At 52.5% G+C, this 26,853-nt stretch overlaps 1 protein-coding gene across 1 annotated transcript in view; it reads right to left on the bottom strand.

Moving 5' to 3' along the window:
• Positions 1 to 26,853, bottom strand: part of CHD5 (chromodomain helicase DNA binding protein 5) — a 68,249-nt gene that overhangs the window by 6,567 nt on the left and 34,829 nt on the right. Inside the window, exons 14-34 of the mRNA XM_055583608.1 lie at positions 25,901 to 26,092; positions 25,613 to 25,813; positions 22,101 to 22,238; positions 21,891 to 22,012; positions 20,927 to 21,100; positions 20,407 to 20,548; positions 19,062 to 19,193; positions 16,108 to 16,225; positions 14,667 to 14,791; positions 13,357 to 13,588; positions 13,059 to 13,169; positions 12,611 to 12,783; positions 11,964 to 12,138; positions 11,443 to 11,535; positions 11,146 to 11,234; positions 10,686 to 10,819; positions 10,124 to 10,268; positions 9,603 to 9,762; positions 7,300 to 7,379; positions 6,919 to 7,051; positions 385 to 474 (exon numbers count right to left, since the gene is read on the bottom strand). Coding sequence (XP_055439583.1) covers positions 385 to 474; positions 6,919 to 7,051; positions 7,300 to 7,379; positions 9,603 to 9,762; positions 10,124 to 10,268; positions 10,686 to 10,819; positions 11,146 to 11,234; positions 11,443 to 11,535; positions 11,964 to 12,138; positions 12,611 to 12,783; positions 13,059 to 13,169; positions 13,357 to 13,588; positions 14,667 to 14,791; positions 16,108 to 16,225; positions 19,062 to 19,193; positions 20,407 to 20,548; positions 20,927 to 21,100; positions 21,891 to 22,012; positions 22,101 to 22,238; positions 25,613 to 25,813; positions 25,901 to 26,092 — 2,959 coding nt within the window. The remainder of the gene's footprint in view (positions 1 to 384; positions 475 to 6,918; positions 7,052 to 7,299; positions 7,380 to 9,602; positions 9,763 to 10,123; positions 10,269 to 10,685; positions 10,820 to 11,145; positions 11,235 to 11,442; positions 11,536 to 11,963; positions 12,139 to 12,610; positions 12,784 to 13,058; positions 13,170 to 13,356; positions 13,589 to 14,666; positions 14,792 to 16,107; positions 16,226 to 19,061; positions 19,194 to 20,406; positions 20,549 to 20,926; positions 21,101 to 21,890; positions 22,013 to 22,100; positions 22,239 to 25,612; positions 25,814 to 25,900; positions 26,093 to 26,853) is intronic.

The raw sequence follows: 26,853 nt of genomic DNA, 5'->3' as shown, positions 1-26,853 counted from the left end.
ACCTGGGAAAATGGGGCGGGGCGGGGGGGACTGTGAAAATGTAGCTTATGTTGAAGGATGGCAATGCTGCCTCAGGGCTCTGATCTGGGGGCAACTGTTCCAGAACATTCCAACACTTAGAAGGACACAGGCTGCCAGCTGAACCCCAAAGCTCCAGGCCAAACTCTGTGACCAGCTCTCCTTCCTCCTAGTGGTGGCCAGGGCCACAGGAGGGGTCAGGAGATAGGAGGTAGAGGGTCTGTCCTCCGAGGGCTGGCAAGTCCAGGCTCCCATGCAGCAGCTCTAATCAGGGCCTGGGGCCAAGGGGAGGCTCAGAAGGCTCCTCGTGGCTCCTTCAAGAGACCAAGGAGGACATGGGACAGAGCGAAGTCCAGAGCCCCAGACCTGGCCTGAAGTCACTGCTGTCGCCTCTGCTGTGAACCAAGCTCAGTTCCAGCTTGTCCAGAACCTTCTCCTTCTCAGGAAGCACTTCTTCTGCAAGATAAAAGGTGTTCAGAGAGGGGGAGGGGTCCAGAGGGCAGCGGGGACTCTGGGCTGGTGGCTTCCCAATAGTACTGTAGCCACTCACAGAATCCACCCTAGCATCTTACTCGGGAGTCCAACAGGTAGCATCTGGGAGGATCCACTGGGGAGGCAGGTGGGGACGGGGCCTCATTCCACCCACCCATCTCAGCAGCAGTCTCTCCCAAACTTCTCTCAAGGCACAGTCCCCAGACCCTCTCTACGGTAGTGACAACCAGAGGACTCAAAGTTCTGGCAACACGTCAGGCCTTCATCAACACACAACACCTCTTACAGACACCCAGAAATGTCAGGCAAAACCTATCACATTAAAAAAAAAAACATAGGTGTGCTCACAAAACTAAAGGAAATTATCAGGTGCCATAAATGAAGACGGAACTTCCTGGGTGGCTCAGAAGGTAAAGAATCCACCTGCGATGTAGGAGACCCAGGTTCAATCCCTGGGTTGGAAAGATCCCCTGGAGGAGGAAAAGGCAACCCACTGCAGTATTCTTGCCTAGAGAATTCCATGGACAGAGGAGCCTGGCGGGCTACAGTCTATAAGGTTGCAGAGAGTCAGACACAACTGAGCGACTAACACTTTCACTTTCTATAAACGAAGGGAAACTAAAAGCTCAAGACGCATGCACTGGGGTCCTGGGTTGGGGGTGAGTGGACACCAGAAAGAGGCCTGGGGGACTCCAGCTGTGTCTCTACACTGAACAGGAAGGGCAAGGCCCCAAAGATGCAGAAAACTGGAATTAAATACAAAAACTAACACTCTTCAACCACTATGCCTCTGCAAAGGAGGAAAAGTGTCATCCACCAGCTCATGGCCAAGTTGTGGAGGCCTGGCTCCCATGTGGAGTCCAGGGTCAGAAAGTCTCCAGTGAGGAGCCAAACCCAACACACAGGTGTGCAGGCTGTAGAATCTGCATTGTGCCATAAGGCTGGCCCCAGACCAGCCAGGCCACCAGTCAGACCACGAGGCCCCGGAGTTCTGGAAACAGAAAGGGGGACATTCCTGCTACCCAAGTGACATGGCTTCTCAAGGATAAAACAATCCCTGATGAAGATGTACCCCAATGAAACTCAGAAAACAATACCCAGACTTCCCTGTGGTACAGTGGATAAGAATCCACCTGGCAATGCGGGAGACACAGGTTCGATCCCTGGTCTGGGAAGAATCCACACGCTGCAGAACAACTAAAGCCCATGGGCCACAACTACTGAGCCCGTGTTCTAGAGCCCACAAGCCACAACCACTAGAGCCTTCGAGCCCTAGAGCCTGTACTCTGCAGCAAGGGAAGCCACTGCAATGGGAAACCCATCCACCACAATGAAGAGAACCCCCAGCTTGCTACAACTAGAGAAAGCCTGTGTGCAGCAACGAAGACCCAGTGCAACCAAAAAAGAAATAAATTAAATAAATAAGAATTGTTAAAAAAGAAAACAATATCCATCAGCCAGACAGAGAAGGAAGAGAATACATAGGAAAAGACAAGTCCAAAAAAAAGGAAGCAGAAAAAGCTAGATTAAAAACTCTAGAAATGAAATACACAATCGCTAATATATTAGACATTTTACTGCATATTTTTAAGGTGTCCTCCCACACTTCCTGCCCCTGGAGTACAAGCCTTGTATATAATCCTTGGAACTGTGAATGTGATGGATTCTACTCTCCCGAGCAAGTCATGTGACAAGGCACTGCTGCTGCTGCTAAGTCGCTTCAGTCGTGTCCGACTCTGTGCGACCCCATAGACGGCAGCCCACCAGGCTCCACCGTCCCTGGGATTCTCCAGGCAAGAACACTGGAGTGGGGTGCCATTTCCTTCTCCAATGCATGAAAGTGAAAAGTGAAAGTGAAGTCGCTCAGTCATATCCAACTCTTAGCGACCCCATGGACTGCAGCCTACCAGGCTCCTCCATCCATGGGAGTTTCCAGGCAAGAGTACTGGAGTGGGATGCCAGGGCCTTCTGGTGACCTTAAAAGACAGAGATTATAACACAAGCTGGAATCAAGATTGCCAGGAGAAATATCAATAACCTCAGATATGCAGATGACACCACCCTTATGGCAGAAAGTGAAGAGGAACTCAAAAGCCTCTTGATGAAAGTGAAAGTGGAGAGTGAAAAAGTTGGCTTAAAGCTCAACATTCAGAAAATGAAGATCATGGCATCCAGTCCCATCACTTCATGGGAAATAGATGGGGAAACAGTGGAAACAGTGTCAGACTTTATTTTTCTGGGCTCCAAAATCACTCCAGATGTGACTGCAGCCATGAAATTAAAAGACGCTTACTCCTTGGAAGGAAAGTTATGACCAACCTAGATAGCATATTCAAAAGCAGAGACATTACTTTGCCAACAAAGGTCCGTCTAGTCAAGGCTATGGTTTTTCCAGTGGTCATGTATGGATGTGAGAGTTGGATGTGTGAAGAAGGCTGAGCACCAAAGAATTGATGCTTTTGAACTATGGTGTTGGAGAAGACTCTTGAGAGTCCCTTGGACTGCAAGGAGATCCAACCAGTCCATTCTGAAAGAGATCAGCCCTGGGATTTCTTTGGAAAGAATGATGCGAAAGCTGAAACTCCAGTACTTTGGCCACCTCATGTGAAGAGTTGACTCATTGGAAGACTCTGATGCTGGGAGGGATTGGGGGCAGGAGGAGAAGGGGACGACAGAGGATGAGATGGCTGGATGGCATCACTGACTCGATGGACATGAGTCTGAGTGAACTCCAGGAGTTGGTGATGGACAGGGAGGCCTGGCGTGCTGTGATTCATGGGGTCGCAAAGAGTCAGACATGACTGAGCAACTGATCTGATCTGATCTGATCCAGGTGGGCATGACCTCATCACACCAGCCCCTTAAAAGCAGGGTTTTCTCTGAATGGTCACAGAAAAGGACATCAGAGATCTGAAGCATGGTGGGGATTGGTGTACCACTGTTGGCTTGAAGACGGAATAAGCCCCATGGCAAGAAACGTAGGCAGTTTCTAGATGCTGAGAACGGGGCCCCGCTGAGAGCCAGCAAGGGAAGAGGGCTTCAGTCCTCCAACCCCAAGGAGCTGAATTTAGCCAACAAGAATGACCACGGAAGTAGATTTTCCCCCAGGCCTCCAGATGAGAACTCAGTGCAGTCAATGCCTTGACTTCAATCTTGCAAGTCCCTTGGCAGAGAATCCAGTCACACCACCACAGACTTCTGACCCATGCAACCATGAGCTAACACATGGGTGTCATTTCATGCTGCTAAATGTGTAATAATTCACTGCACAACCATAGAAAATAGTACAAATAGGTTAAAAACAGCTGTATGAAGAAAGTAAAAACTGAAGCTAGATCTGAGGGTGATTCAAAAAGCCTTGCAGAGAAACAAATCTTGTACCTGCTTTCATTTCTTTGTTGAATTTGGAGCCTTTTGTTAAACAAGATCTACTTGTGTCTATTGCTGATCACCTGGGTCCCCCAGTACAATACAAATTCTATGCGAAGGCTTTGGCTTTGGTTCACTGTCTATGTCCCCAATGCCTGGGACAGCTCCCAACACACAGTGGGTGTTCAAAACATATTTGTTGGATAATGAATGAATAAATGAGTAAAAGGAATTCCAGAAGAAAATAAACTTAATGGGAGGAAAGATAACATTCAAGGAGGGAATGACTGAGAATTTGCCCATAATCAATAGAAGACACAATACTCAACTTTAAGAATCACAGTCAGTCACAAGCAGGATAAGTAAAAATTTCATTGTAGTAAAACCATTCAAGACCAAAGACTAAGATAAAGTCTTAAAAATGGTCTTACCATGTTAGGAAAGATAGGAAAGGCAAGTTTCTTACAAAGGAGCAGCAATAACCCTGAGAGCAGCCTTCTCAGCACAATGGAAGTCAGAATACAAAAGAAATCACATCTTCAAAGTGCTGAGGGAAAACTCCTAACCCACCTTGAATTTTGCTAATTATTATTCAAGAAAAATACGATAAGATATAAAGGAAAAATAACATACAATGAGAGAAATTTGCCGTCCACAGAAATTTGTTGGAAGCACCATTGAAGGGTATATTTTGGGAAGAAGGACATTGAACAAAGCAACAGTGAACATACTAGAAAACACAAAATTGTTAAGAGGGTGGGAAAATCTAAATAAGGATTATAGTTTAGAAATAAGTAACAGCACGTGGGAGATGAAGTTGCCTATAGTCCTTATAATATTCAGGAGGCAACATGTTAAAAATTTAAGAATACAAAATAGAATTGACTGCAAACTTTCCAAAGGAGTTGAGAAGAAAGGGGGAAATAGAAAGAAATTCTGATCAATCCAAAAGATGTTAAGAGAAAAAAAAAAGAAAAGGCCAGGGTGATATAAAGCACAAAATAAGAACAGAAATTCATCCAGATAGCTAGCTATTACAATAAATGTAAAGAGAGTAAATTGCTGACTAAAACATAGAGATTCTGTGATTAGATTTAAAATAAGTTCCCACCATATATTATTTACAAAAGGTAAACCTAAAACTCAATTATACAAATAAAACTTAAGAAATGTAAGAAAATACCTGCAAATCATGTGTCTGATATGGAACATGTATTATAAAGTACCCTTATAACTCAATGACAAAAAGATAAATAACCCAATGGAAAAATGGACAAAGGATCTGAAAAGACATTTCTCCAACAAAGATATAAAAATGGCCAATGACATTTGAAAAGATACTCAACATCTTTACACACAAGGGAAATGCAAATCAAAACCACTTGAGCTATGACTTTTCACCCACTAGGATGGCTAAAATCCAAAAGAGAGATAATAACAAGTGTTGACAAAGATATGGAGAAATGAACCCTAGGCACTGTGGGTGGGAATGTAAAGTGGTGTAGCCACTGCAGCAAGCAATCCGGTAGGTCCCCCAAATATGAGAGTTACCAAGCGATCCAACAATTCCACTCCTAGGTATATACCCAGGAGAACTGAAGCCTATCCACACAAATACGTATACATGGATGTTCACAGCAACATTCTTCATAATAGCCAAAAAGCAGAAATAACCCCAAAACCCATCAACTGATGAATGGAAAAATAAAATGTGTATCCACAGGGTAGAATATACTCAACAAAAAGGAATGAAGTTCCAATACATGCTACAACACAGATGAACCTTGAAAACACTATGCTCAGTGAAAGAAAACGAAAGCGTTAGTTGCTCAATCATGTTTGACTCTTTGCAACCCTGTAGACAGTAGACCGCCAGGCTCCTCTGTCCATGGGATTCTCCAGGCAAGAATACTGGAGTGGGTAGCCATTCCCTTCTCCAGGGGATCTTTCCTGACCCAGGGATCAAACCTGGGTCTCCTGCATGGCAGACAGACCCTTTACTATCTAAGCCACCAGGAAAACCCAAAAGTAAGCTCAATCCATTTAAGCCTAAATAAACCTTAAAGCAAAAAGAATCAGGAGGAATAAGAAGGTTATTACAGAATAAATAAACACTTCACCAGAAAATCAGAAAAAACCTGAACCAATATGCACCTAACAACCCAATCCCACACTAAAGCCAAATCTGGCCTTGGGAGAACAGAGACTAACCCACAATCACAGAGATTTTAACATAAGCCTCTCAGACTTGACTGATCAAAGCAAACCAAAAATGAGTAAGGATATAAAAAATCTGAACAATGCAACGATCTAATGCAGCAGTCCCCAGTCTTTTTGGCACCAGGGACCAGTTTCATGGAAGCATATTTTTCCATGGACCCGGAGGATGATTCAAGAGCATTACGTTTACTGTTCACTTTATTTCTATTATTATCACATAAGGCTCCATCTCAGATCATGAGGCATTAGGTCCTGGAGTTTGGGGATCCCTGATCTAGTGCACATATTTAGAACCTTACATCCAGCAATAAAAGAATAGATATTCTTTTCAAGCACACATGAGCATTTACAAAATCTGACCACATGAAGCAAGAAAAGGTTTCAGTATCATACAGACACATGTGTTCAGACTACAATGTGATTGATTCAGAACTCACTAACAGGGATTTCCCTGGAAATCCAGTGGCTAAGACTCCACGCTCCCAATGCAGGGGCCCTAGGTTCAATCGCTGGTCAGGGAACAGATCCTACATACCGTAACTTAGAGCTCGCATGCCTCAACTAAAGATCCCACAAGCTGCAATGAAGACCTGGTGTAGCCAAATAGTGGGGTTTTTTTTAATCACTAATAAGATGTAGCCCAATAACCTCCAATGTGTACAGCAGGAAAAGCCCACATGCAAAGAACTGAGCCCAGAGAGCCGAGCCCCTGGCTCTCGCCTCATCCTGGGCCCTGCGGCACTAGGACCCAGCAGTGCATGGCCCCCACCCAGCCAGGGAGAGACAGGCCCCACACTCCATCAGGGTGGGAGCCCGCACCTTTCGGCAGCTGCTCCGGGGAGGGCTGGGCCTTCTCCATCTCCTCCAGTCGCTCCTCTCGGGCCCTTTCCTTGCCATCGGAGCTCTCCTGCTTGTCCTCTCCCTCCACTCTGTCCAGGGCAGTTGGCAGGGCCTAGGGAGGAGAGACTCAGGAGCTACAGGGCCTGGACCTCAATAGGAGCCAGGGAAGGGGCCCTGGGCTTAGAACCCACTGTCTGGTTCCCAGTGCTTGCTCTCAACTATGCTCCAGTCCTGGGGCCTCAAAGTTGGAGCCGGGAGGGAGGCCTGGCTTACAGCTGCCAAGGGCAAGACCTGAGAAGGTCCCTGGACCCAGCCCCCACCCCACACCCACAGGGGCCCAGACACTGGCATCTTCTCTACCTGGATTTCTGGGGGCTTCTTTGGCTTCTGCACCCCCACCTCCTTCTCATCCATGTAGCCTAGTGGGGCTTCCATTTTGTCTGAAAGAACAAGGGAGAAGGGTGAGACAGGTGGGCTGGGGTGGGAGGAGGGAGAAGGCCAGGAAATGGGGAGTCAGAGAGGAACCTGGGCCAGGCACCTGCAGAAGGACAGGTGAACCAGGGAAGCCAAAAAGCCTGGGCCAGGCCTGCAATGTGGGGAGTCTTAGAGGACCCTGGGCCCAGTGAGGTCAAAGCCAGGGGCCAACAGAACAGAACTACAGGCTGTGGGGGCCTCTCATCTGGAAGCAGTAGGTGAGGTGGGTGGAGGCCCCACTGGGAGCCAGCATGGCCCAGCTGTGGTCCTGGCTTTCAGGCTGGCTGGCTGGCCACCTGCGTCTTCCACGCTGAGTCACTGCCAAGGGCCAGTGGCCCACATGCTCTGAGGAGCCCTGGGAGGTGGTCACTACCCAACTTCATATCACAGATGAGAAAACAGAGCTCATGGGCTAAGCTGCTCCGGGGAGGGCTGGGCCTTCTCCATCTCCTCCAGGAGATGGCCAGGAAGAAAACTAGGCATGTCCACCTCCAGAGGACACCTGTGCCCAGGAGCAGGATGTCCTCAGAGGCGCTGAGGCTCTCAGGGCCTCACCTGTCACCTGGGACAGGCAGGATGCCCCAGGCCTGAGGGGTACAACAAGGAAGAAGATGTTTTACCCAGATAAACACACAGATCACCAAAAAGACACTCAGAGACAAATAACCCATTAAGGAAGGGCAAAGGATGTGAAATGACGTTTCTCCAAAGAAGATGCACAAAAAGCTCAGAAGCACATGAAAAGATTCTCAACATCTTCAGCCACCAGAGATGGAAATCAAATCCACCAGGCTTCACTGGTGGCTCAGTGGTAAAGAATCTGTCTGCCAATGCAGGAGACACGGGTTCGATCCCTGGTCTGGGAAGATGCCACATACATCGGAGCAGCTAAGCCTGTGTGCCACACTACTGAGCCTGTGCTCTAGAGCCCGAGAGCCGCAACTACTGAGTTCACATGATGCAACCACTGAAGCCCGAGAACCCGTGCTCCACAGCAGGAGAAGCCACTGCAGTGAGAAGCCTGCACGTTGCAACTAGAGAAGAGCCCAAGCAGCAACGAAGACCCAGCACAGCCAAAAATAAGTAAGTACATAAAACACCACAATGAGACTCCCCCTTCACACTCACTAAGATGGCTATAAGCAAAAAGTTAGATAAGTGCTGGCCAGGAGGTGGAGAAATTGGAACCTCATATGCAGCTGGTAGAATATAAAATGGTGTAGTCACTGTGAAAAAGTTTGGCAGTTCCTCAAAATGTTATACCAGATGACCCAGCGATTCTATTCCTACCTATACACCCAAGAGAAATGAAAACACCTATTTCCAACTGAACACAAAAGTTCAAAGCAATGTTACTCACCACATTATTCACAATAGCCAAAGGTAGAAACAACCCAAAATCCATCACCTGATGAATGGATATACGAAATGTGGTGGATCCAAACAATGGAATCAAATATTATTCAGCTACAAAAAGGCATGAAGTGCTGATACCCTAAAACCTGGATGAATCTGGAATACATCACATGCTAGTGAAAGCTGGGCACAAAAGGCCACACGGTGCACTTCATTTACATGAAATGTCCGCAATAGGCAAACCCATAGAGACAGAAAGATCAGTGGTTGCCAGGGACAGACATGAGGAGAAGGAATGGGGTGTCACTACTATTGAGCATGTGTTTCTTTGGGGGTTAACGAAAACACCCTGGAATCAGAGGCAATGGTTGCACAATCCTATGGATATGCTAGAAACAACTGGCTAATATACTTTTAAAGGCTTTTGGCTTCCCAGGTGGCGCTAGTGGTAAAGAACCCGCCTGCCCATGCAGGAGACATAAGAGACGCAGGTTCAATCCCTGGGTTGGGAAGATCCCCTGGAGAAGGAAATGGCAACCTCCAGTATTCTTGTCTAAAGAATCCCATGGACAGAGAAGCCTGGCAGGTTACAGTTCATAGGGCCGCAAACAGTCAGACACGACTGAAGTGACTTAGCACGCACGCAAAGACTGAATATTGTGGTGTGTGAACTACATTTCAAAGCTGTCATTAAAAAGAAAATCTCTTAGGGGAGTGATACTTCTTCAGCTAGAAGCTTTGTGGAGGTGAGGTGTGAGGAGGACATGGGGTCTCCTGGGGCCTCGCCACCTGCCATGACCTGGGTGCCCGCCCCTCCTCATTGGAGTCCAGACCTGGCAGGCCCAGAGGGCCAGGCAGGAGGTGGGCAGGGCTGGCGGGCACTGGTGTGTTGGGATCCGAGGAGATGACTTCGCCCGGCTTCTTGGCCTCGGGCCCCTCGGGGATCAGATCCGGGGTGCTGTACTTCCCGTTGACGTGCTCAAATTCCTGAACCTGGGCAGGTGGGAGCGAGGCAGGAGGGAGGTGGTCACAGCTCATATGTGAGGGCCTCAGGGTGGCCGACAGGACTGGGGGTGTCCCTGGCTTGGGGTGGCTGCTGACTCCACCCAAGGCTGACCGCAGACCCCCATGCCAGGCCCTTCCCCCACCCATCCCCACGTGTCATCCTGGCCTCCAGTCCCCTCCCCACCACCGCCCATTTCCCCACCCAGAGATGCATTCTGGGTCCATCCCTCTAAGCTGACTCAGACCCTGGACAGCCAAGCGCTTGCTCTCTGCCCGCTGACCCCCCCCTGGGGCACACCCAGGCCATGGGCGACCACCAGGAAAAGCCCAGTAAAGGCTACTCACCCACCTTCTTCCTAACTAGTGACATGACCCCAATGCGCGTGAGCACGTGCTGCCTGGAGAGGCCCTCACGGGGCACGCCGTCCGCAAAGGTCTCCGCGCCGTCAGCCCCCGGCTCACACAGGTGCCGCATGAAGAGGGACACATAGGCTCTGGGGTGGGGGGGACTGGGGCTCAGGGAGTGGGGGGCCGGCAGGACCCCGGGGGACCTCCTGGCTGGAATTGTCACCCATCACCTGCCTCCCAACCAGGCCTGCTGGGTCAAGCCCCAGAGAAGAACAGAAGGGGCCCTGGGCAGGGGACCCTCCTGGGACAGCCCTTCCCCTGGAGAACCCAGATCCTCTGTGCTTCTGTTAACACCAGCTGCCCTGGCAGAGGTGACTGGTCACGTTCTCTACACAGGAACCCTGCCCAGGCCTGGACTTCAGCTACCACACATCAGACAGCAGTGAGTTCTCTGGCCACCCCCAGCCTGGCAGTAACACCGCCCACTGTGTTGGACCGTCCAGAGGAGCCTGCCCACTCCAGGCAGGCGGCCACACCCTGGGCCACCACCTCGGCCCCTTTACCTAAACTCCTTCTCGCTCTTCCCACGAAGGTCCCGCACCAGCCAGTGGGAGTTGAAGGCATCCTGGGGGGGCATGCCCCAGCGCATGATGGCGTTCAAAAAGGCCTTCCGCTGGCGGGCGTTGAAGCCTAGCACCTGGGCAAGGCGGGCAGCGGGGTGGGGGAGCAGGGAATTCAGAGTTGAGGGGAAAGACACAGGGAGGGGAGGAGACGGGGAAGCAGGGGGGAAGCAGGGGGAGACGGGGGGGCCTCCACCTGGGGCAGGACCCAAAGGGGCACAGCCCAGACCAAGGGTCTGTCCCCGCCCCCCACCTCCACTTGGCATGTGACCCAGTGTAACCCTAACCCTCCTGTCCCTCCTCAGCACCCCAGGGGGGCAGCAGGGGTAAGCTCTTTGCTCTGAAAGATGAGATAAATTCCAGGAAAGAGAAGTGGGAAAGTGGGGGTGCAGGCGGGCCCCACCTCAATGTTGCCGCCGACCCGGGCAAGAAGAGGGGGCAGAGGCTTGTCCCTGTCGCTCTTCAGCTGCCTCCTGGATTGTCGCCGTCCACCTGGGGGAGCAGCCCCGCCACAAGCCCTCAGAGGGGCCTGAGATGTCCTGACCCACCCCACCCCCCAACATGCCCCAGACAGCATGACCCTTTGGGGCCTACTCCAAAGGATGGATGCTGGTTCCAATGCCCCCGGGACCCCCAACCTGATCATCAGCTCCCCAACACACAGCCTGGCCCCAGCCCAGAGTCACCAGCCCTGACTCACTCTGCCCTTCCGGCCTTTCCTCAAAGTCCTCGTCCTCATCCTCAGAGCCAATGGAATATTCAGACTGGTTGTCTGAGAGCTCGTCTTGCCACTCTGTCGGGGGGTCAGGAAGAGGGGCACAGAGTGGGCTGTTTAAGCAGAAGCCCGCCGGGGCCCCTCACACCCAGCCCAATAACAGTGATGATGAAAACAGCCACCGTGCACTTCCTATCAGCTCCCTTAACACGCTTACAACCTCACACTACATTCTCAGGCCTTATACCATCAATGGCCCTATTTAACAGATAGAGAAACTGAGGCTTGACTAAAACCACTAGCAGTGAAGTCACTGAGTCACTACCCATCTCGTTCCCCGCAAAACCCAACACCCCACACCAGCTACCTGCCCCACTTCTCCAAGAAGCCTTCCAACCATCTCCCGGCTCAGCCACTCCACACGGCTCCCACTCTCTCCCGCCCCGGGAATTCCTGCCACAGGGATGTCCTCCCGGCCAGCAGGATCCTGCCCACCAGACACGCACCCTGGTCCTCCTGGGAGGCGTCGTTGTAGTTGACCTGCTTGCGGATGCGCTTGCCCTTGCCCAGGTTGCGGGCCAGGTCCTCCTGCTGCTGCTCGTAGTGGTGCCGCAGCAGCTTCTCCCAGTAGTCGGGGTCCACGTTCTCCTCCTGCTTGATGATCTCCCGTTCCACCTCCTCCTGGGGGCGCGGGGCCGCGGATGCGGTGAGGGCGGGGCCGGCGGGCATCTCCGCCCCCGCGCAGGCCTCACTGCCTCTACCTCGGCTCACCCTCTAGCGGCTCAAGGAGAACTGGAAAGCCTGCCTACTCCAGGTAGCCCTCCCCGACCACCCCAGCCCCAGCTGGCCTTCCTCTTCAGGCTCCTGTCTCAGTAATTCACGCAACCATTCATTCATGCCACAAGTATGCCCTGGTCTTGTGCCAGGCACTGAGATACAGAATTGAATAAGCGCCACCCCTGCCCTTAGGAAGCTCCCAGTTTCAAAAGGAAAAGTGGCACTTAGAATAATTAGCACCCATGGTCTGCGCGTAGGGCGGTGGAAGTTGAGAGGTAGGGAGAGGAGCCACTCAGGAGAGACCCAGGAGCCAGAGTTTCTTAAATGGAGAACTTGTAATGGGGTGAGGGCGGGGCCGCGGAGGGGCGGGGCTTACCACGCCATCCTCCTCGCGCACCACGTACTGCGCCACCTTGAAGGAGCTCAGGTATTCATTCATGTTCTGCAGCTCCGTGTCGTCCGTGGCATCCTGGTTCCGGTCCAGCAGCTTGGAGATGGCCGCATCGTCATAGTGGATCACACTGCTATCCTCCACGTCCTTGTTATCACCTGGGGGCAGCCAGGATGCGGAGTCAGGGGACCCCCCCCCCACCCAGAGCAGGTTCCAGACAATGGTGCTTCCCAGTCCCCGCCAGGGGCTGCAGCTGAAGAGTAAGTGACCATAGAGAGGAACCTGTACTGTTACAGCCCCTTGGCCCCTCCATCTCAGGTCCGCAGGCACCCAAGGGGAGCAGGCAAGGGAACCTGACAAAATGGGTTTGGGGGCCCACTTCCTTCCGGGAACAGCCGTCCAGGGTACAGGGGCTGGGCTGGGAGGGCCCTACCTGGCGGAGTGCTGCCATGCTTTTTCTTGGCGCTGGCGGCCAAGGCTCCCCCTTTGGAGGACTGGACATCAGGGATGGGCGTGGCTGGTCTCTGGCCCTGAGACATCATGCCTGTAGGACAGGGGGATGGGGAGCTGCAGGGCTGGGGGGGTAGCACCAGAGATGCCACCCTGGCCCTGCCCATCCTGGCCAGGAGTGGGGAGCAGGAGGAGGAGGGACTGGGAACTGGGGGTGCCCTGGGAGGGGAGTGTCTCAAGCAGGGCTACCCCCCACTATGCCCAGCACCCAGGACACCCACCCTCCACGTCATCCTTGAAGAGCTCCTCCGTGCCAAACTTGAGGATGTCATCCAGCTCCTGCTTGGTCATGGAGCCAGACTTGGAGCCCAGGCCAGGTCTCACCACCAGGTGGGTGAGCATCATCTTGCGCTTGGCCACCTGCGTGATGCGCTCCTCCACCGAGGCCCGCGTCACAAAGCGGTAGATCATCACCTTCTTGTTCTGCCCAATGCGGTGGGCGCGGCTGAAGGCCTGAGGACAACCTGTAGCTTAGCACCCGTGGTTCAACAGAGGACTGGGGGCCCAGGGCCAGGCACCAGGGGGTGGGGGGGGGGGAGGGAGGCATGCGAATGAGCTCATGAGCACCCTCTGCATGGAATGGGCTGTGTGACGGCCCATGGAGATGTATGTGCACCAGAGCACCTGCACTCCCAACCTTACTGTGTGTGGTCTAGTACAGGCCTGGGTGCCTGTGCAGGGGTAACTCAGTGTGATCACAGGTGTGCAGGGGTAGGTGTGAGGGGCAGTGTGGCCAGTGCACTTGATGTAGTGAAGCCACACAAGGCGCTGATGGCACTCATGCCAAGGTGGGGGCTGCACCTCCCTGGGAGTGACCACTAGTGGGGCTGTGAGCCCACCTGTTGGAGAGGTATAGCTACCCTGCAAGGACAGGTGTGACATGAGGACAAGCTTGAGGCTCTGTGCATCAGGCATCCACATGAATGGCCCAGGGTAATAAGGTCTGTGTATGCAACTGTACACAGGTGCACATGCGTGTGCATGAGACATGAGTTTGTATGTGTGCCCTAAGAATATAATGTGTGTATGTGCCTGGTCCTGTCCCAAGAAGGGTGGGCAGGAGACAGCAAGAGTGCGTCTCTGCTCCTACACCCCTTAACCCTCCCACCCTTCCTCACCAGCTCCAGTGCCCCCTCCTCCACCAATGCCTCTTCCTCCCCCCACCTCCAAAGGCCTTGTCCCCTCTATTTTCCTGTTGTTCCCAAACTGGCCCCCTCTGGGTCCTGGGACCCCTCATCCTGACTCCCTCCATGGCCTTCATCCTAAGAGTGATGGGACAGAACAGGGGTCATGTTCACACAGGGTGCTGCATGTTCTTGGACATGTCCCCTCTCCTCCCTGGGCTGTTTCCTCTTTTGTACAATGGTGGGGGGCTCACCTTCCAGGTGGCCCTTGGGGCTGGGACTCTACGAGGTGGGTCCAGGCAGAGGTAAAGCCCTGAGACAGTCTGGGAGTGGGGGAGAGGGAACGCCCACAGAGCCGGGGGCAGCAAGGGACCCTCTGAGAGGGGTCTGGTGTTGGGGCCACACACCTGGATGTCATTGTGCGGGTTCCAGTCCGAGTCGTAGATGATGACCGTGTCTGCCGTGGCCAGGTTGATCCCCAGGCCACCTGCCCGGGTCGAAAGGAGGAAGCAGAACTGCTGGGCCCCAGGGGCTGAGGAAGAGAGGTGGGTGCCCAGTAGGGTGAGTAAGGGGCATACCCAGAGAGGTGGGATGGGAGACAAGGGCGTGGCAGACAGGAGGGCACAGGGGAGACCACGGGGAGAGGGCAGGAACTGTGACCCCATCTCAGGCCACAACGGCCTCAGCTATGCTTGCGGAAGCCAGAAGAGGCCTGGGGCCCCTGGGCATGGAGCAGAGACAGGGCAGCCCACCTGAGCCCCAAATAGCCCACAGCTATGCTCCGAGCCCTGACCCAACAGGAGGAAGATAAAATGAGAATGAACTGATTTTCAAAGCCCAGAGGGGCAAAGGAGAAACTACAAACAGCCAGCAAAGACCAGCAGAGCCCCTGAAGGTCAGGCCCCTGGGAGGTCAGCAGAGCTCATCCTTCATGCCCTCCCAGCTATCACATGCGATGCTGTCAGAGTGACCACTGAACACTCAGAGTCACAGCTCCAGGGCGTGGGCCAGCCCTCTGGTCAGTCCCCGCTGCCCCAAGACAGCTGGGTCTCAGGCCCATCCAGGCCCTTCATTAAGTGACCTGGGACTGACCATGGCACCTGCTTGAGTTGCACACAGGTCCCCGATCCACCTGATGCTTCCCACTGCCATGTGCCCTAGGACCATGTCTACATCCTGAAACCATACTTGCCTTACCTCTGACATGAGTGGGCAATAGGAATTGCTGCTTTGGGTTTGGGGGCCACAGGGCCCCAGACCTGCTCTGAGGGTGGAAGGCAGGAAGCAGCCACAAGACCACTCCATCTCTTTCTGAAAACCTCCCACTAAAGAGGTGCTGGACCATGTCAGATGTTCCCTCCACTCCAGAGCCAGCTCCCAGCCTCCCAGCATCACCAGGAGACAGTTTGAGCTGGGGTGGCCCTGCCCTTTCCTCTGTCCTTCCCCTAGGGCAGTGCTGCTCAGCTCTGTCCCTCCTTGCAGCAGCCTCTGTTGTGGGGACAGGCCCTGTCCAGCCCTGCTCATAGCTGCAGTCTTAGCTAGTGTCAGTATCAGAAGCCAGGGGTGCTGGCCAGTCCCTCCACACCAGCTTCATTTAGTAACAGAGGAATTTTCCTCCCCTTTTGCCCTCCTCCTAATTTCTCAGTTCTAAACACCCTAGCAGGCCCCTGGAAAGTTCCATGGGATGAATTCTTTTTACCACCTACTAGAACAGGACAGGACTGCTTTCTTCAGCTGTTTGAGGAGTAGCTAACCTGACCATAAATTGGGTGGTCTGGCTAAGATCCTAGCCTGGGAGGAGAGACAGACAGGGGTCCCCGTCAAGAAGCCCTGGGTAAGGTTGGGTACCATTGAATCTGTCAATTGCTTCTTGCCGAAGGCCCCCCGTGATGCCACCATCAATCCGCTCATACTTGTAGCCCTCATACTCCAGGAAGTCCTCCAGGAGGTCCAGCATCTTGGTCATCTGCAGGGGACATGGTATTCCTGAGGGGCTGCCACAGAGGAGGGACCCCCATAGGGGTCCCTGCCATGGGCAGGGACCTCATGACAGATTGGGAGAAACAGAGCAACCTACTGAGCAGGGAGACAGGTGGGACCCAGGCAGGCCTGACTTGGGACCATTCTCTGAAGAAAAATGCAGTTTCCAACCTCAACCCCCAGAGCCACCGCATCCCCCACACCAGCCCCACAGCCTTCTGCCTAAGACACAGCTCAGAGCATGTGCCACCCTGCTGTCACCCCTCAGAATAAAGTCCCAAATCCTCCTCTTGGCATTCTAGGCTTGCCAGATTGGTGCCAGTCCATTGGGCCTTCATATCCCAATGCTTCCTCTGTATCCCACAACCATCCCAGATTACCTGGACTTTCTTCCCACCCCCTTACGGCCTAGGGGACTCAAACAGCACCTCCTCTGTGATATCTTCCCTGATTTCACTCCTCCCAATGAGAAGAGTAAGGCAGGCCCTTCTGAGCTCCCATAATCCTCCATAATCAATCCTGAGAGATAGTTTAGTTAGACATAAAACTATCAGTTGCAATTTTCCCATAGTGTAATGAAGATATTGCCTCTTTTTTTTGCCACTTCTATTGCTGATATAAAATCTAAGGACAATCTAAGGACAGTCGAATTGTCATTCCTGTGTAGGTACAAGATCTGAAAAGTGCAGCATTTTCCCTACAATGTGCCTAGGGCTTCCTTTCATATTTATGTTTTCATTTATATTTCTTGGTACTCCAGAGTGTGCCTCAGACCTGAGACCACATGTCTTTCTCTAGGTCTACAGACTCTAATTAAATCTAAATTCTTTACCATTTTCTCTAGTTATTTTTCTGCAATTCCTATTATGGATACATATTGAATAGTTAGTTACTAGAGCCTCTCAAGGTGTTTTCCATGCAATGTCTCATTTTTATCTCTGTCTTTATGTGCTGCATTCTGGGAAAATTCCTCAATGCCAGGTTTTCATCCATCAGTGTTCTCTTCAACAGTGTTGAGAGTTTATCTAATCTGTTAAAATGTTTTGTTTCCATTTTAAGCAGATCCTTTCCCTGGTTAGGGGCTTTCCTGGTGGCTCAGTGGTAAAGAACCTGCCTGCCAATGCAGGAGAAGCAGGTTCCATCCCTGGGTAAGAAAGATCCCCTGGAGAAGGGAATGGCTTCCCACTCCAGTATTCTTGCCTGGAGAATTCCATGGATAGAGGAGCCTAGTAGACTATAGTCCATGGGGTCGCAAAAAGTTGGACAAAACTAAGCAACTAACACTTTTGCTAGTTAGGTTATTCTTGTTTCATTTCTTGCTGCTTGTGCTTATTTATTTTATTGGAGTTTCTTTTGTTCTGGTGGGAGTTTTGCCCATGCCACACTGTTTGTGGTATCTTAGTACCCCAACCAGGGATTGAACCCAGGACCTTGGCAGTGAAGGTGAGGATATAACCACTAGACCGCCAGGGAACTCCCCCTGCAGGCTTGTTCTGGATGTCAGGGCCCTGTCTCTGTCACTTTCTCTTTGTGCAAACTTCTAGAAGTTGTGCAGTTCTCTCTACTTGGTCCCTCAAGACCTCAGTTCAGAATCATGTCTTATGTTAGCAGGGGACTAGAGGATTCTGGGGGCTTCCCTGGTAGCTCAGCTGATAAAGAATCCACCTGCAATGCAGGAGACCCCGGTTCTAGTCTTAGGTCAGGAAGATCCCCTAGAGAAGGGACAGGCTACCCACTCCAGTATTCATGGGCTTTCCTGGTGGCTCAGACAGTAAAGAATCCACCTGCAATGCAGGAGACCTGAGTTCGATTCCTGGGTTGGGAAGATCCTCTGGAGGAGGGCATGGCAACCCACTCCAGTATTCTTACCTGGAGAATCCCATGTACAGAGGAGCCTAGCAGGCTACAGTCCATGGGGTCGCAAAGAATCGGACACAACTGAGTGACTAAACAGAACACAGGGGATTCTGGATCCAGTGTCCAGGCCAGCCTACAGTCACAGGCTTGATCTGCTTTCCCCGGATCCCTCGGCCTGCTGCAGGCCCCTAGTGGGATCAGGGGCTACAGGCAGGAGCAGCTGTCACCAGCAGACTTTTACCCAGAGTACACAGAAGAGCCACATCTTAGTCTCTGGTTTGAGCAATGGACCTGGCTCAGTCCAACCATCAGGCAGCATTTTTCACACCAGGCTTGAGGAGCATCACTGACTCCTGTCACAGACATGTGTCTACCTCCATCTCACACTCTAGACTGTAAGTGTCTTGAGAACAAGAGCTGGACCCCTGTGGCTAGCACAGAGCCTGACATACTACAAGTGCAAAAGGACAAAGGAACAAGTGCACTGATGATCAAATCTCTGAGGCTAGACAGCCCTGCCCTCTGACCACCTCCAAAGCAATGCTGCAAGTGCAACTTCAGGATCAAGCTTCAGAGAGGACTTCCGCCAACTAACCCAACACAGGGCTCCTTGTGAACCAACCCAAGGGGCCCCACCTTGGGTTGGTTCATGAGAAGTGGGGCTGCAGGGGTGAAGGGTGAGGGCTGTTGTCCCAGCCTGTCCAGAAGCTCCAGCAGGAGCAGGCCAGAGGGTCAAGTAGTGGGGAGGACACTGGTCCCCACAGCCAATGTGCCCTGAGTGTCTTGAACTTGGAACCCAGCCAGCTCTCCTTGGTTGCATCATGCCAAGGCTGGAGGAGTGACTTTTGACACACAACCCACATGGAGATAGCATCAGGCCCTGAGGTCTGCAGGCAGCTTGCGCCCTCAACTAGCATGGGCTGCGAGAGGTGGAGAAGCCAGTCAGCCACCTGTAGGCGGCTCACCTGGGAGAAGATGAGCACACGGTGCCCTTCATCCCGCAGTTTCTTGAGCATCTTCTGTAGCAGCATGAGCTTCCCTGAAGACTTGACCAGAGAGCTGCCATCATAGGAGCCATTGGGCAGGACGGGGGCCTCCTGCAGACACAGCACGAGGTGGGGTCTTGTGGGGGCTCCCCTGTTCTCTCTGGCTCTCCACCAAAGAAGTCTGGGAGGCGGCAGGGGCCAGGGGGGATGAGGGTCCAGCAATGAACTGAGCACCAAGCCCAAGCCCAGGTCAGGCCAGCCTCTGCAGGAACATACGAGCAGGCCACACAGATGCTCCCTGCACTGTGTCCCCAGGCAGAGCTCAGACTCGCCAGCCCTGGCCTCTGTCTCCCACTGCTGGCACTCCACCAAGACCACAGACATAGGTGGATGGATGGATGACAGTCTGGAGGCAAGCTGGCGTTCCCAACAAGGTTCTGGCCTGCCCTCTGCAGTCCTGCAGGGCACATCCAGGGAAGGCCAACCCAGCCTCCCAGATGGGAAGACCCTCAGCTCAAAGGCTCTGCTGGGCCAGAGTGGTGAGAGCAGCCTGGGGTTGCCCGAGTCTGCATCACCCACAGCATAGCCGCCACGCTTAACTCAGCATTGCTCTTCCTGTTTGGGGGTGGGGTGGGGGTGTGGGGAGGTATAAACCGTGTAGGGTTTAAATTAGAACCAGAACAGCTGTGAGGGTGATGAGTACCAGTGTCCCAGGCTCTTCATGTGGGCACCGAACATGGGCTTTCTCATCTGGTCCTCACTCTTTCAAGAAAACCCCCGACAGCAGCCACATGCATGTACCATGATCTCAGGCCCCAAACATGGCAGCCTCAGGCACTCACAGTGGTGGTCAAGGGCCCCTATCATGGTGGCCACAGTGGCAGCCACAGGGGACCTACCACAGCAGCCATGGGGGACCTCCCAAAGTGGCCACAGGGACCTACCACAACAGCCACAGGGGACCTACCACAGCAGCAGCCAACAGGGGACCTACCACAGTGGCTATGGGGACCTCCCACAGCAGCCACGGGGATCTCCCACAGCGGCCATGGGGACCTCCCACAGTGGCCATGGGGACCTCCCATCACAGCCATGGGGACCTCCCACAGTGGCCATGGGGACCTCCCATCACAGCCATGGGGACCTCCCACAGTGGCCACGGGGGACCTCCCACAACAGCCACGGGGGACCTGCCACAGGGCACCTCCCACAGCAGCCACGGGGGACCTCCCACAGCAGCCACAGGGGGACCTCCCACAGTGGCCACAGGGGACCTCCCACAGCGGCCATGGGGGGACCTCCCACAGTGGCCATGGGGACCTACCACAGCAGCCACAGGGAAGAGGTAGGGGTGGTTGCAGCACTTCTTCAGGTCCATCATGATGTTAAGCAGTGACACCTGGTTCCCACCCCCCTTGGAGTTCAGTGCCTCGAAGTTCCGCGTGAGGATGAACTTGTAGTACTTCCTGTCACAGACCAAGGAGGAAAGGCAGTCTGCATGCACCTGGCCATGCCAGCCTCTAAGATGACACTCTGGTCTGCAGGGAGGCTGGGGCCTGGCAGCCAAGCACAGTTGCAGAGAGACCAAGGGGAGCCCCAAGAGGTGAAGCCACAGGCCTGGCATCACCCAGCAAGTTACTGGGGGACAGGACAAAGTTGGCAGCCCCAACCCTGATCAGTGAAATCTGAGAGGAGACCCCAAGCAGGAAGTTTGTGCACAAGTTGAGTGGAGGCAAGGGCAAGGCCAAAGGCCGTTTCACCCATCCCAGGCAATGGGCCAGGAAGGCCCACTCAGGCCCTTCTGGGAGAAGACAGGCCCAGGGGACCCAGGGCAGGCCACTTACTTCTGCATCTGGCTCAACTCCACGCGGACAATCAGCTCAGTCTTCGCCGGCATGTTCTTGAACACATCAGCCTTGAGCCGCCTCAGCATGTGCGGCCCCAGCAGGTCGTGCAGCTTCTTGATCTGGTCTTCCTTGGAGATGTCAGCAAACTCCTCCAGGAAGCCCTCCAGGTTGCTGCAAGAAAAAAATGCAATGACAGCCTGGAGGAGGCCAAAGCCCTCTGTAGAGGGAGCCAGGACTGGGGTAGGGAGAAGGCCAACCAGCCCCCTGCCACCTGCCAGAGGGTCAGAAGGCAGGCCAGCTGTGGGCCAGGAAGCACAGGCCTTGCCCTCAGTGTCCTTCTAGTCTCCATCTAAGCCTAGGTCACCCCCACACATTGCAGCTGTCTCAGCCACGTAGGCTATCTTTCTGTCCTCAAAGCCATCCAGGACATGCAGTCTCTAGGACTCTTACCCATATTACAGAGAAGGAAACTGAGGCTGGTGGGTGCCCATGGTTATACAGTCCAGCCTTCCCTTGAAGCTATATCTCCTGATTCCAAAATCAGCATTTTTCACCCTGAATCCCCTTTCCAAGCAGGAACATGGGGGTAGGTAAGCAAGGAGGCTGGGGCTCCATCTCACTCCCATTTCCACCATCACCCCCAGCCTTCAGCCTCCCAGCACTGTCGCTGATGTGATCACTCAGGTCTTTGTGGAGGGACAGGGATAATCTGGGGTATGGTGGAGGCACAGGCACCAAGGAGGACCCCCGAGGTCTTCTGGGTCAAAGCCGATGAAAAATCACAGGCTGAGCAGCAGTGGGTGTTCCCCAAGCACTCAGCGTGTGCCAGTGCACTGCTAACACTCCCATTTTACTGATGGGGAAACTGAGGCCCAGTGAGCAGCCCCAGAGCCAGACAGGCACTGATGCCCCTTCCCTGGCTGCCCTCACTCCACCTCCCCGGCCAGTCCCCCTGACTCACTTGAACCTCTCTGGAGTCAGGAAGTTGAGGAGGTGGAACAGTTCTTCCAGGTTGTTCTGAAGGGGGGTCCCTGTCAGCAGCAGCTTATAATCGATCTTGTAGCTGTTCAAGACCCTAAAGAACTTAGAGGGGAACAGGGGGCCCGTCAGGGGGCACAGGGTGGCCAGCCCACCCAGACGGCTCCAGGGGCCAGTGCTCAGCACCTCCTACCTTGGACTGGTTGTTCTTGAGCCGGTGGGCCTCGTCCACCACGAGGCAGGCCCACTCGATGGAGCCCAGGATGGCCTGGTCAATGGTGATGAGCTCATAGGAGGTGAGAAGGACGTGGAATTTGATCTGCACTTCTTTCTGGAGGGAAAGGGGAGTGTTTGGGAGGAGAGCTGGGAGGGCAGTGGATCAAGGTCTCCAGAGACAAAAGAGCCAAAAGGAGTGTGGACAGGACCCCCAGAGAGCTCAGGGAGCCTAGAGACTGAGAGGAAGTCACGGGCCACCAAGTCAAGGGGGTCAGCTGAGGCCCAGAGCACTGTCCCCAAGAGAGGGGGGCAGAGATCAGAAGAGCAGAAGGGAGCCTGTAGGCAGTTTGCATTCATCCCTGCCAAGCAAGAGACAGGGGTTTGATCCCTAGGTTGGGAAGATCCCCTGGAGAAGGAAATGGCAACCCACTCCAGTATTCTTGCCTGGGAAATCCCATGGACAGAGGAGCCTGGTGGGCTACAGTCTATGGGTTTGAAAAAGAGTTGGACATGACTTAGAAACTAAACAGCAACAACTGCTATTTTGAGCTAGACCTTGGTCAAGTTAATTAACCTTCCCCAAGCTTCAGTCTCCTCACCTGTAAAAAGGGAGCAATACTGTATTTGGGAAGAATGCCACAAGAATTAAAAGAGCTAAGTATGTGCCTCAAAAAGTTAGACAGTCTATCTTCCTTTTCCTGCATTGTCAGGCGGGTTCTTTACCACTAGCGCCACCTTGGGAAGCCCATGGAGAACAGTATGGAGGTTCCTTTAAAAACTAAATCAGAGCTACCATATGATTCAGCAATCCCACTCCTGGCGATGTATTAGGAGAAAATCATAATTCGAACAGATACATGTACCCCAGTGTTCACTGTAGCACTATTTACAATAGCCAAGACATGGAATAAACCTAAGTTTCCATCAGCAGAGGAATGGATAAAAATGATGTCATCCATATATACAATGGAATATTATTACTCAACCATAAAAAAAGAACAAAATAATGCCATTTTCAGCAACACGGATGGACCTAGAGATTGTCATATTGAGAGAAGTAAGGCAAAGTTAACAACTGCTTATACGTGGAATTTTTGAAAACCGCATAAACTTTTTTTTACAAAAAAGAAAGAGTCACAGATGTAAAAAACAAACCTGTTTCCAGGGGGGCAACGGGGGAGGGCTAAATTGAAAGATTGGAATTGACATATATACACACTACGTATTAGATAGATCATAAATAAGAACATACTGTATAGCACAGGGAACTCTACTCAATACTTTGTAATGACCTATATGAAAAAAGAATCTAAAAAAAGAGGGGATACATGTATACATATAGTTGATTCACATAACTGTATGCCTGAAACTAACATAACATTGTAAATCAACCATACTCCAATAAAATTTTTAAAAATAGAAAAAAACAAAATTACACATAGAATTACTGTACCATCCTGCAATTCTGCTTCTGGGTATAGACCCAGAAGAAGTGAAAGCAGGGACTTGAATGAATATGTTTGCACACCCGTGTTCATAGCATTATTCACAAGCACCAAAAGGTGGAAACACCCAAGTGTCCATGGGCTGAGTGGTCCATTCATACACATGCAGTGGAATGTTATCCAATCTTGAAAAGAAAACCTGACACATGCCACAACGTGCTGAGTGAAATGAGCCAGACACAAAGGACAAATACGGTATGATTCCACTTACACGAGGTACCGAGAATAATCAAAGCCAGAGACCAAAAGGACGAGGCTGCCAGGGGCTGGGGGTAGTCAGTATCTAACAGGGACAGGGTTTCAGTTTTACAAGATGAAGTAGTGCTCAGGAGATGACGGAGCGATGGCTGCAGAGAAGTGTGAATCTACTTGGTGTCCCTGAACTGTACTTGTAAAAATGGCGAAGATGATAAATTTTAAGTTATGTGTATTTTACCACAATTTTTTTAAAAGACAATAAGTTAAACAACTGAATCAGCAAAGCACCCAGCCCATCACATGAGCCCGATGTGAGCTCAGAGAGAAGTTGTTTATGGAACCATTTGAGCTTATCACCCTCATTAAACAAATGGGTATTGAGAATTCCCTGGCAGTCCAGTGGTTAAGGGCTTCCCTAGTGGCTCAGACAGTAAAGAATCTGCCCGCGATGCAGGAGACCCAGGTTTGACCCCTGGGTCAGAAAGATTCCTTGGAAAAGGGAATGGCTACCCACACCAATATTCTTGCCTGGAGGATCCCATGGAGAGAGGAACCTGGCAGGCTATAGTCCACGTGGTCACAAAAAATTGGACACGACTGAGCAACTAATACTTTCCCTTTCACTTTCCAGTGGTTAGGACTCAGTGCTTTCACTGCTGTGGCCCGGGTCAGGGAACTAAGATCCTGCAAGCTTCACAGCGCAGCCAAATAAAAGTTACTGGGCATCTCCCAGGGCCACAGTTGTTTCTAGAGGATGGAGAAAGCCAAGGTGAGAACCCTTGGGGAGGTTGGGGATGGTCCCAGCACTGCAGCTAGAATGAGTGCCATGGCTGCCCAAGGGCCCCCATGTGCCAGCTGCAAGAAGCACTGAGCACTCCATGTCCTCGCTTCTCAGAGTGCAGCCTGAGGACCAGAAGTGTGCACACCATCTGGGACTTCGTCAGAAATGCGGAATCTTGGGACTTTCCTGGCGGTCCAGTGGTTAAGATCCTGAGCTTCCATGGCAGGGGGCATAGGTTCCATCCCTGGTTGGGGAACTAAGATCCTACATGCAATACAGCATGACCAAAAACAAATTTTTAAAAAGAGAGAGAACTTCCCTGGTGGCTCAGTGGTAAAGAATCGTCCTACCAATGCAGGAGACACGGGTTTGATCCCTGATCTGGGAAGATCCCACAGAGCAACTGACCCTGTGCCCATAACGACTGAGTCCGAGCACTCTAGAGCTCTGCAACGAGAAGCCCACACACCGCAACTAGAGAGTAGCCCCTGCTTGCCACAACTAGAGAAAAGCCGGTGCAGCAACAAAGATCCAGCGCCACCAAAAATAAATAATAAACTAAAATTAAATTTAAAAAAACAGAGGAGACACACACACATACACACAGGGAGACAGCCACATGACAACAGGCAGAAACCAAAGAGATGGAGCTGCAAAGCAAGGACGGCCAAGGAAGAGCCACCAGATGCTGGAGGAGATGCAGAAGGGTCCACCCACAGAGCTTCTGAGGGAGCAGGACCCTGCCTGCTGGGTCTCAGACTCCTGGCCTCCAGAACAGTGAGAGGGTGAGTGTTATTCTCTGCCCCGCTCCACTATGTGCTACTGCAGCCCCAGGACACAAATACAGCAGGTAATCCTGCCTTAAAGGCAACTCTTCGCCAGCCGCTGCCTCCACTAGAGCCCAAAAGAAGAGACCCCAGATAAACTGCAGAACCCCTGTGCACCCCCGCCCCTGGGCAGACTGGGCTCCTGTGCAGAGTCCTTCCCAGGGGGAGGGGTGCTCACCTTCATCCGGAACACCTTCTTCCCACTCCGAATGGCATTGTCCTCAAAGGAAAACTCGTTCTCCCGGATCACGGAGCGGCTCTCCTTGTCCCCCGTGTAGGTGACCACGTAGAAGTCAGGGGCCCACATCTCGAACTCACGTTCCCAGTTGATGATGGTGGACAGGGGCGCACTGACCAGGTAGGGCCCTTTGGAGTGCCCCTGGGGAGGGAGAAGGATGCGCTGAGGCTGCCCAGCCACAGCCCACACCGGCCACCCCTCCCCAGCCGCCCCGCCCAACCCTCGAACCTCCTTGTACAGGGAGTAGAGGAAGACGATGGTCTGCACAGTCTTGCCCAGACCCATCTCGTCGGCCAGGATGGTGTCGGTGCCCTGGGCCCAGGAGAAGCGCAGCCAGTTAAGGCCCTCCAGCTGGTACGGGTGCAGCGTGCCACCCGTGGAGTCAATGTACCACGGTTGTTTGTCAAACTTGACCGTGGGCTGCAGAAAAAGCAGAGGTTCAGACATACCCTGGATCCTGGGCCACCAAGGTCCACCAACCTTGCCTGGATGATTCTTTATGCCTGGAATACTCTTCCCACTCCTCTTGTCCCTGCTAACTTATTCATCCTTCAGGCCTCAGATGGAATGCCTCTGCCTCCAGGAAGTCTTCCCTGACTCCAGGCTTGGCTTAGGTGTTCCCACATGCTCTCCCAGGGTGGCCCCATACATTTATCAGGGCAGTTTCCCAATTGTTGCATTCTCTGATTTTGAGCCCAGCTTGTGCTCACCATACTGGTCCTATTCGGACACAGCAGGCACTGAGTCAACATCCATTTGATGCTTGCCCAGGGTGCCTGATCCCAAACATCACCCTCTTTGCGTCTCTTAGTCTACAGCTCAAGGCTGGCATCCCCATGAAGTCCCCCTGATCTATCAGACCCACTCACCTTACCCTGCATCTCAGACCCAAGCCAAATCCCCATTTCTGTTTGGACCTTCCATGAGCCCCTGGAAGGTGAGCACTTCATGGAACAGGTGGGTAGGGCTTTGCCTCCCAGGGCCAGGTACTAGCAAACATCCCAGAGAGGTTTGCTAAAGGAATAAAAGCCAACCTTCCACTCCCCAGTAGGCTCAAAGCTCCCAGGTAAGTCCTGGGTCTCCTCCCCCTGAACTGATAAGAATGGTGTGTAATTAGCAAATCAGCTGCTGTACTCCTGAAGTGAGGGGCACTTTTTGATTTAAAAACTTGGAATTACAGA

This window comes from Bubalus kerabau, chromosome 5 (genome assembly GCF_029407905.1).
Source record: "Bubalus kerabau isolate K-KA32 ecotype Philippines breed swamp buffalo chromosome 5, PCC_UOA_SB_1v2, whole genome shotgun sequence".
Lineage (NCBI taxonomy): Eukaryota > Metazoa > Chordata > Mammalia > Artiodactyla > Bovidae > Bubalus > Bubalus kerabau.
The sequence above is the reverse complement of the archived record's forward strand: the minus strand, read 5'-3'. Positions and strand labels throughout refer to the sequence as shown.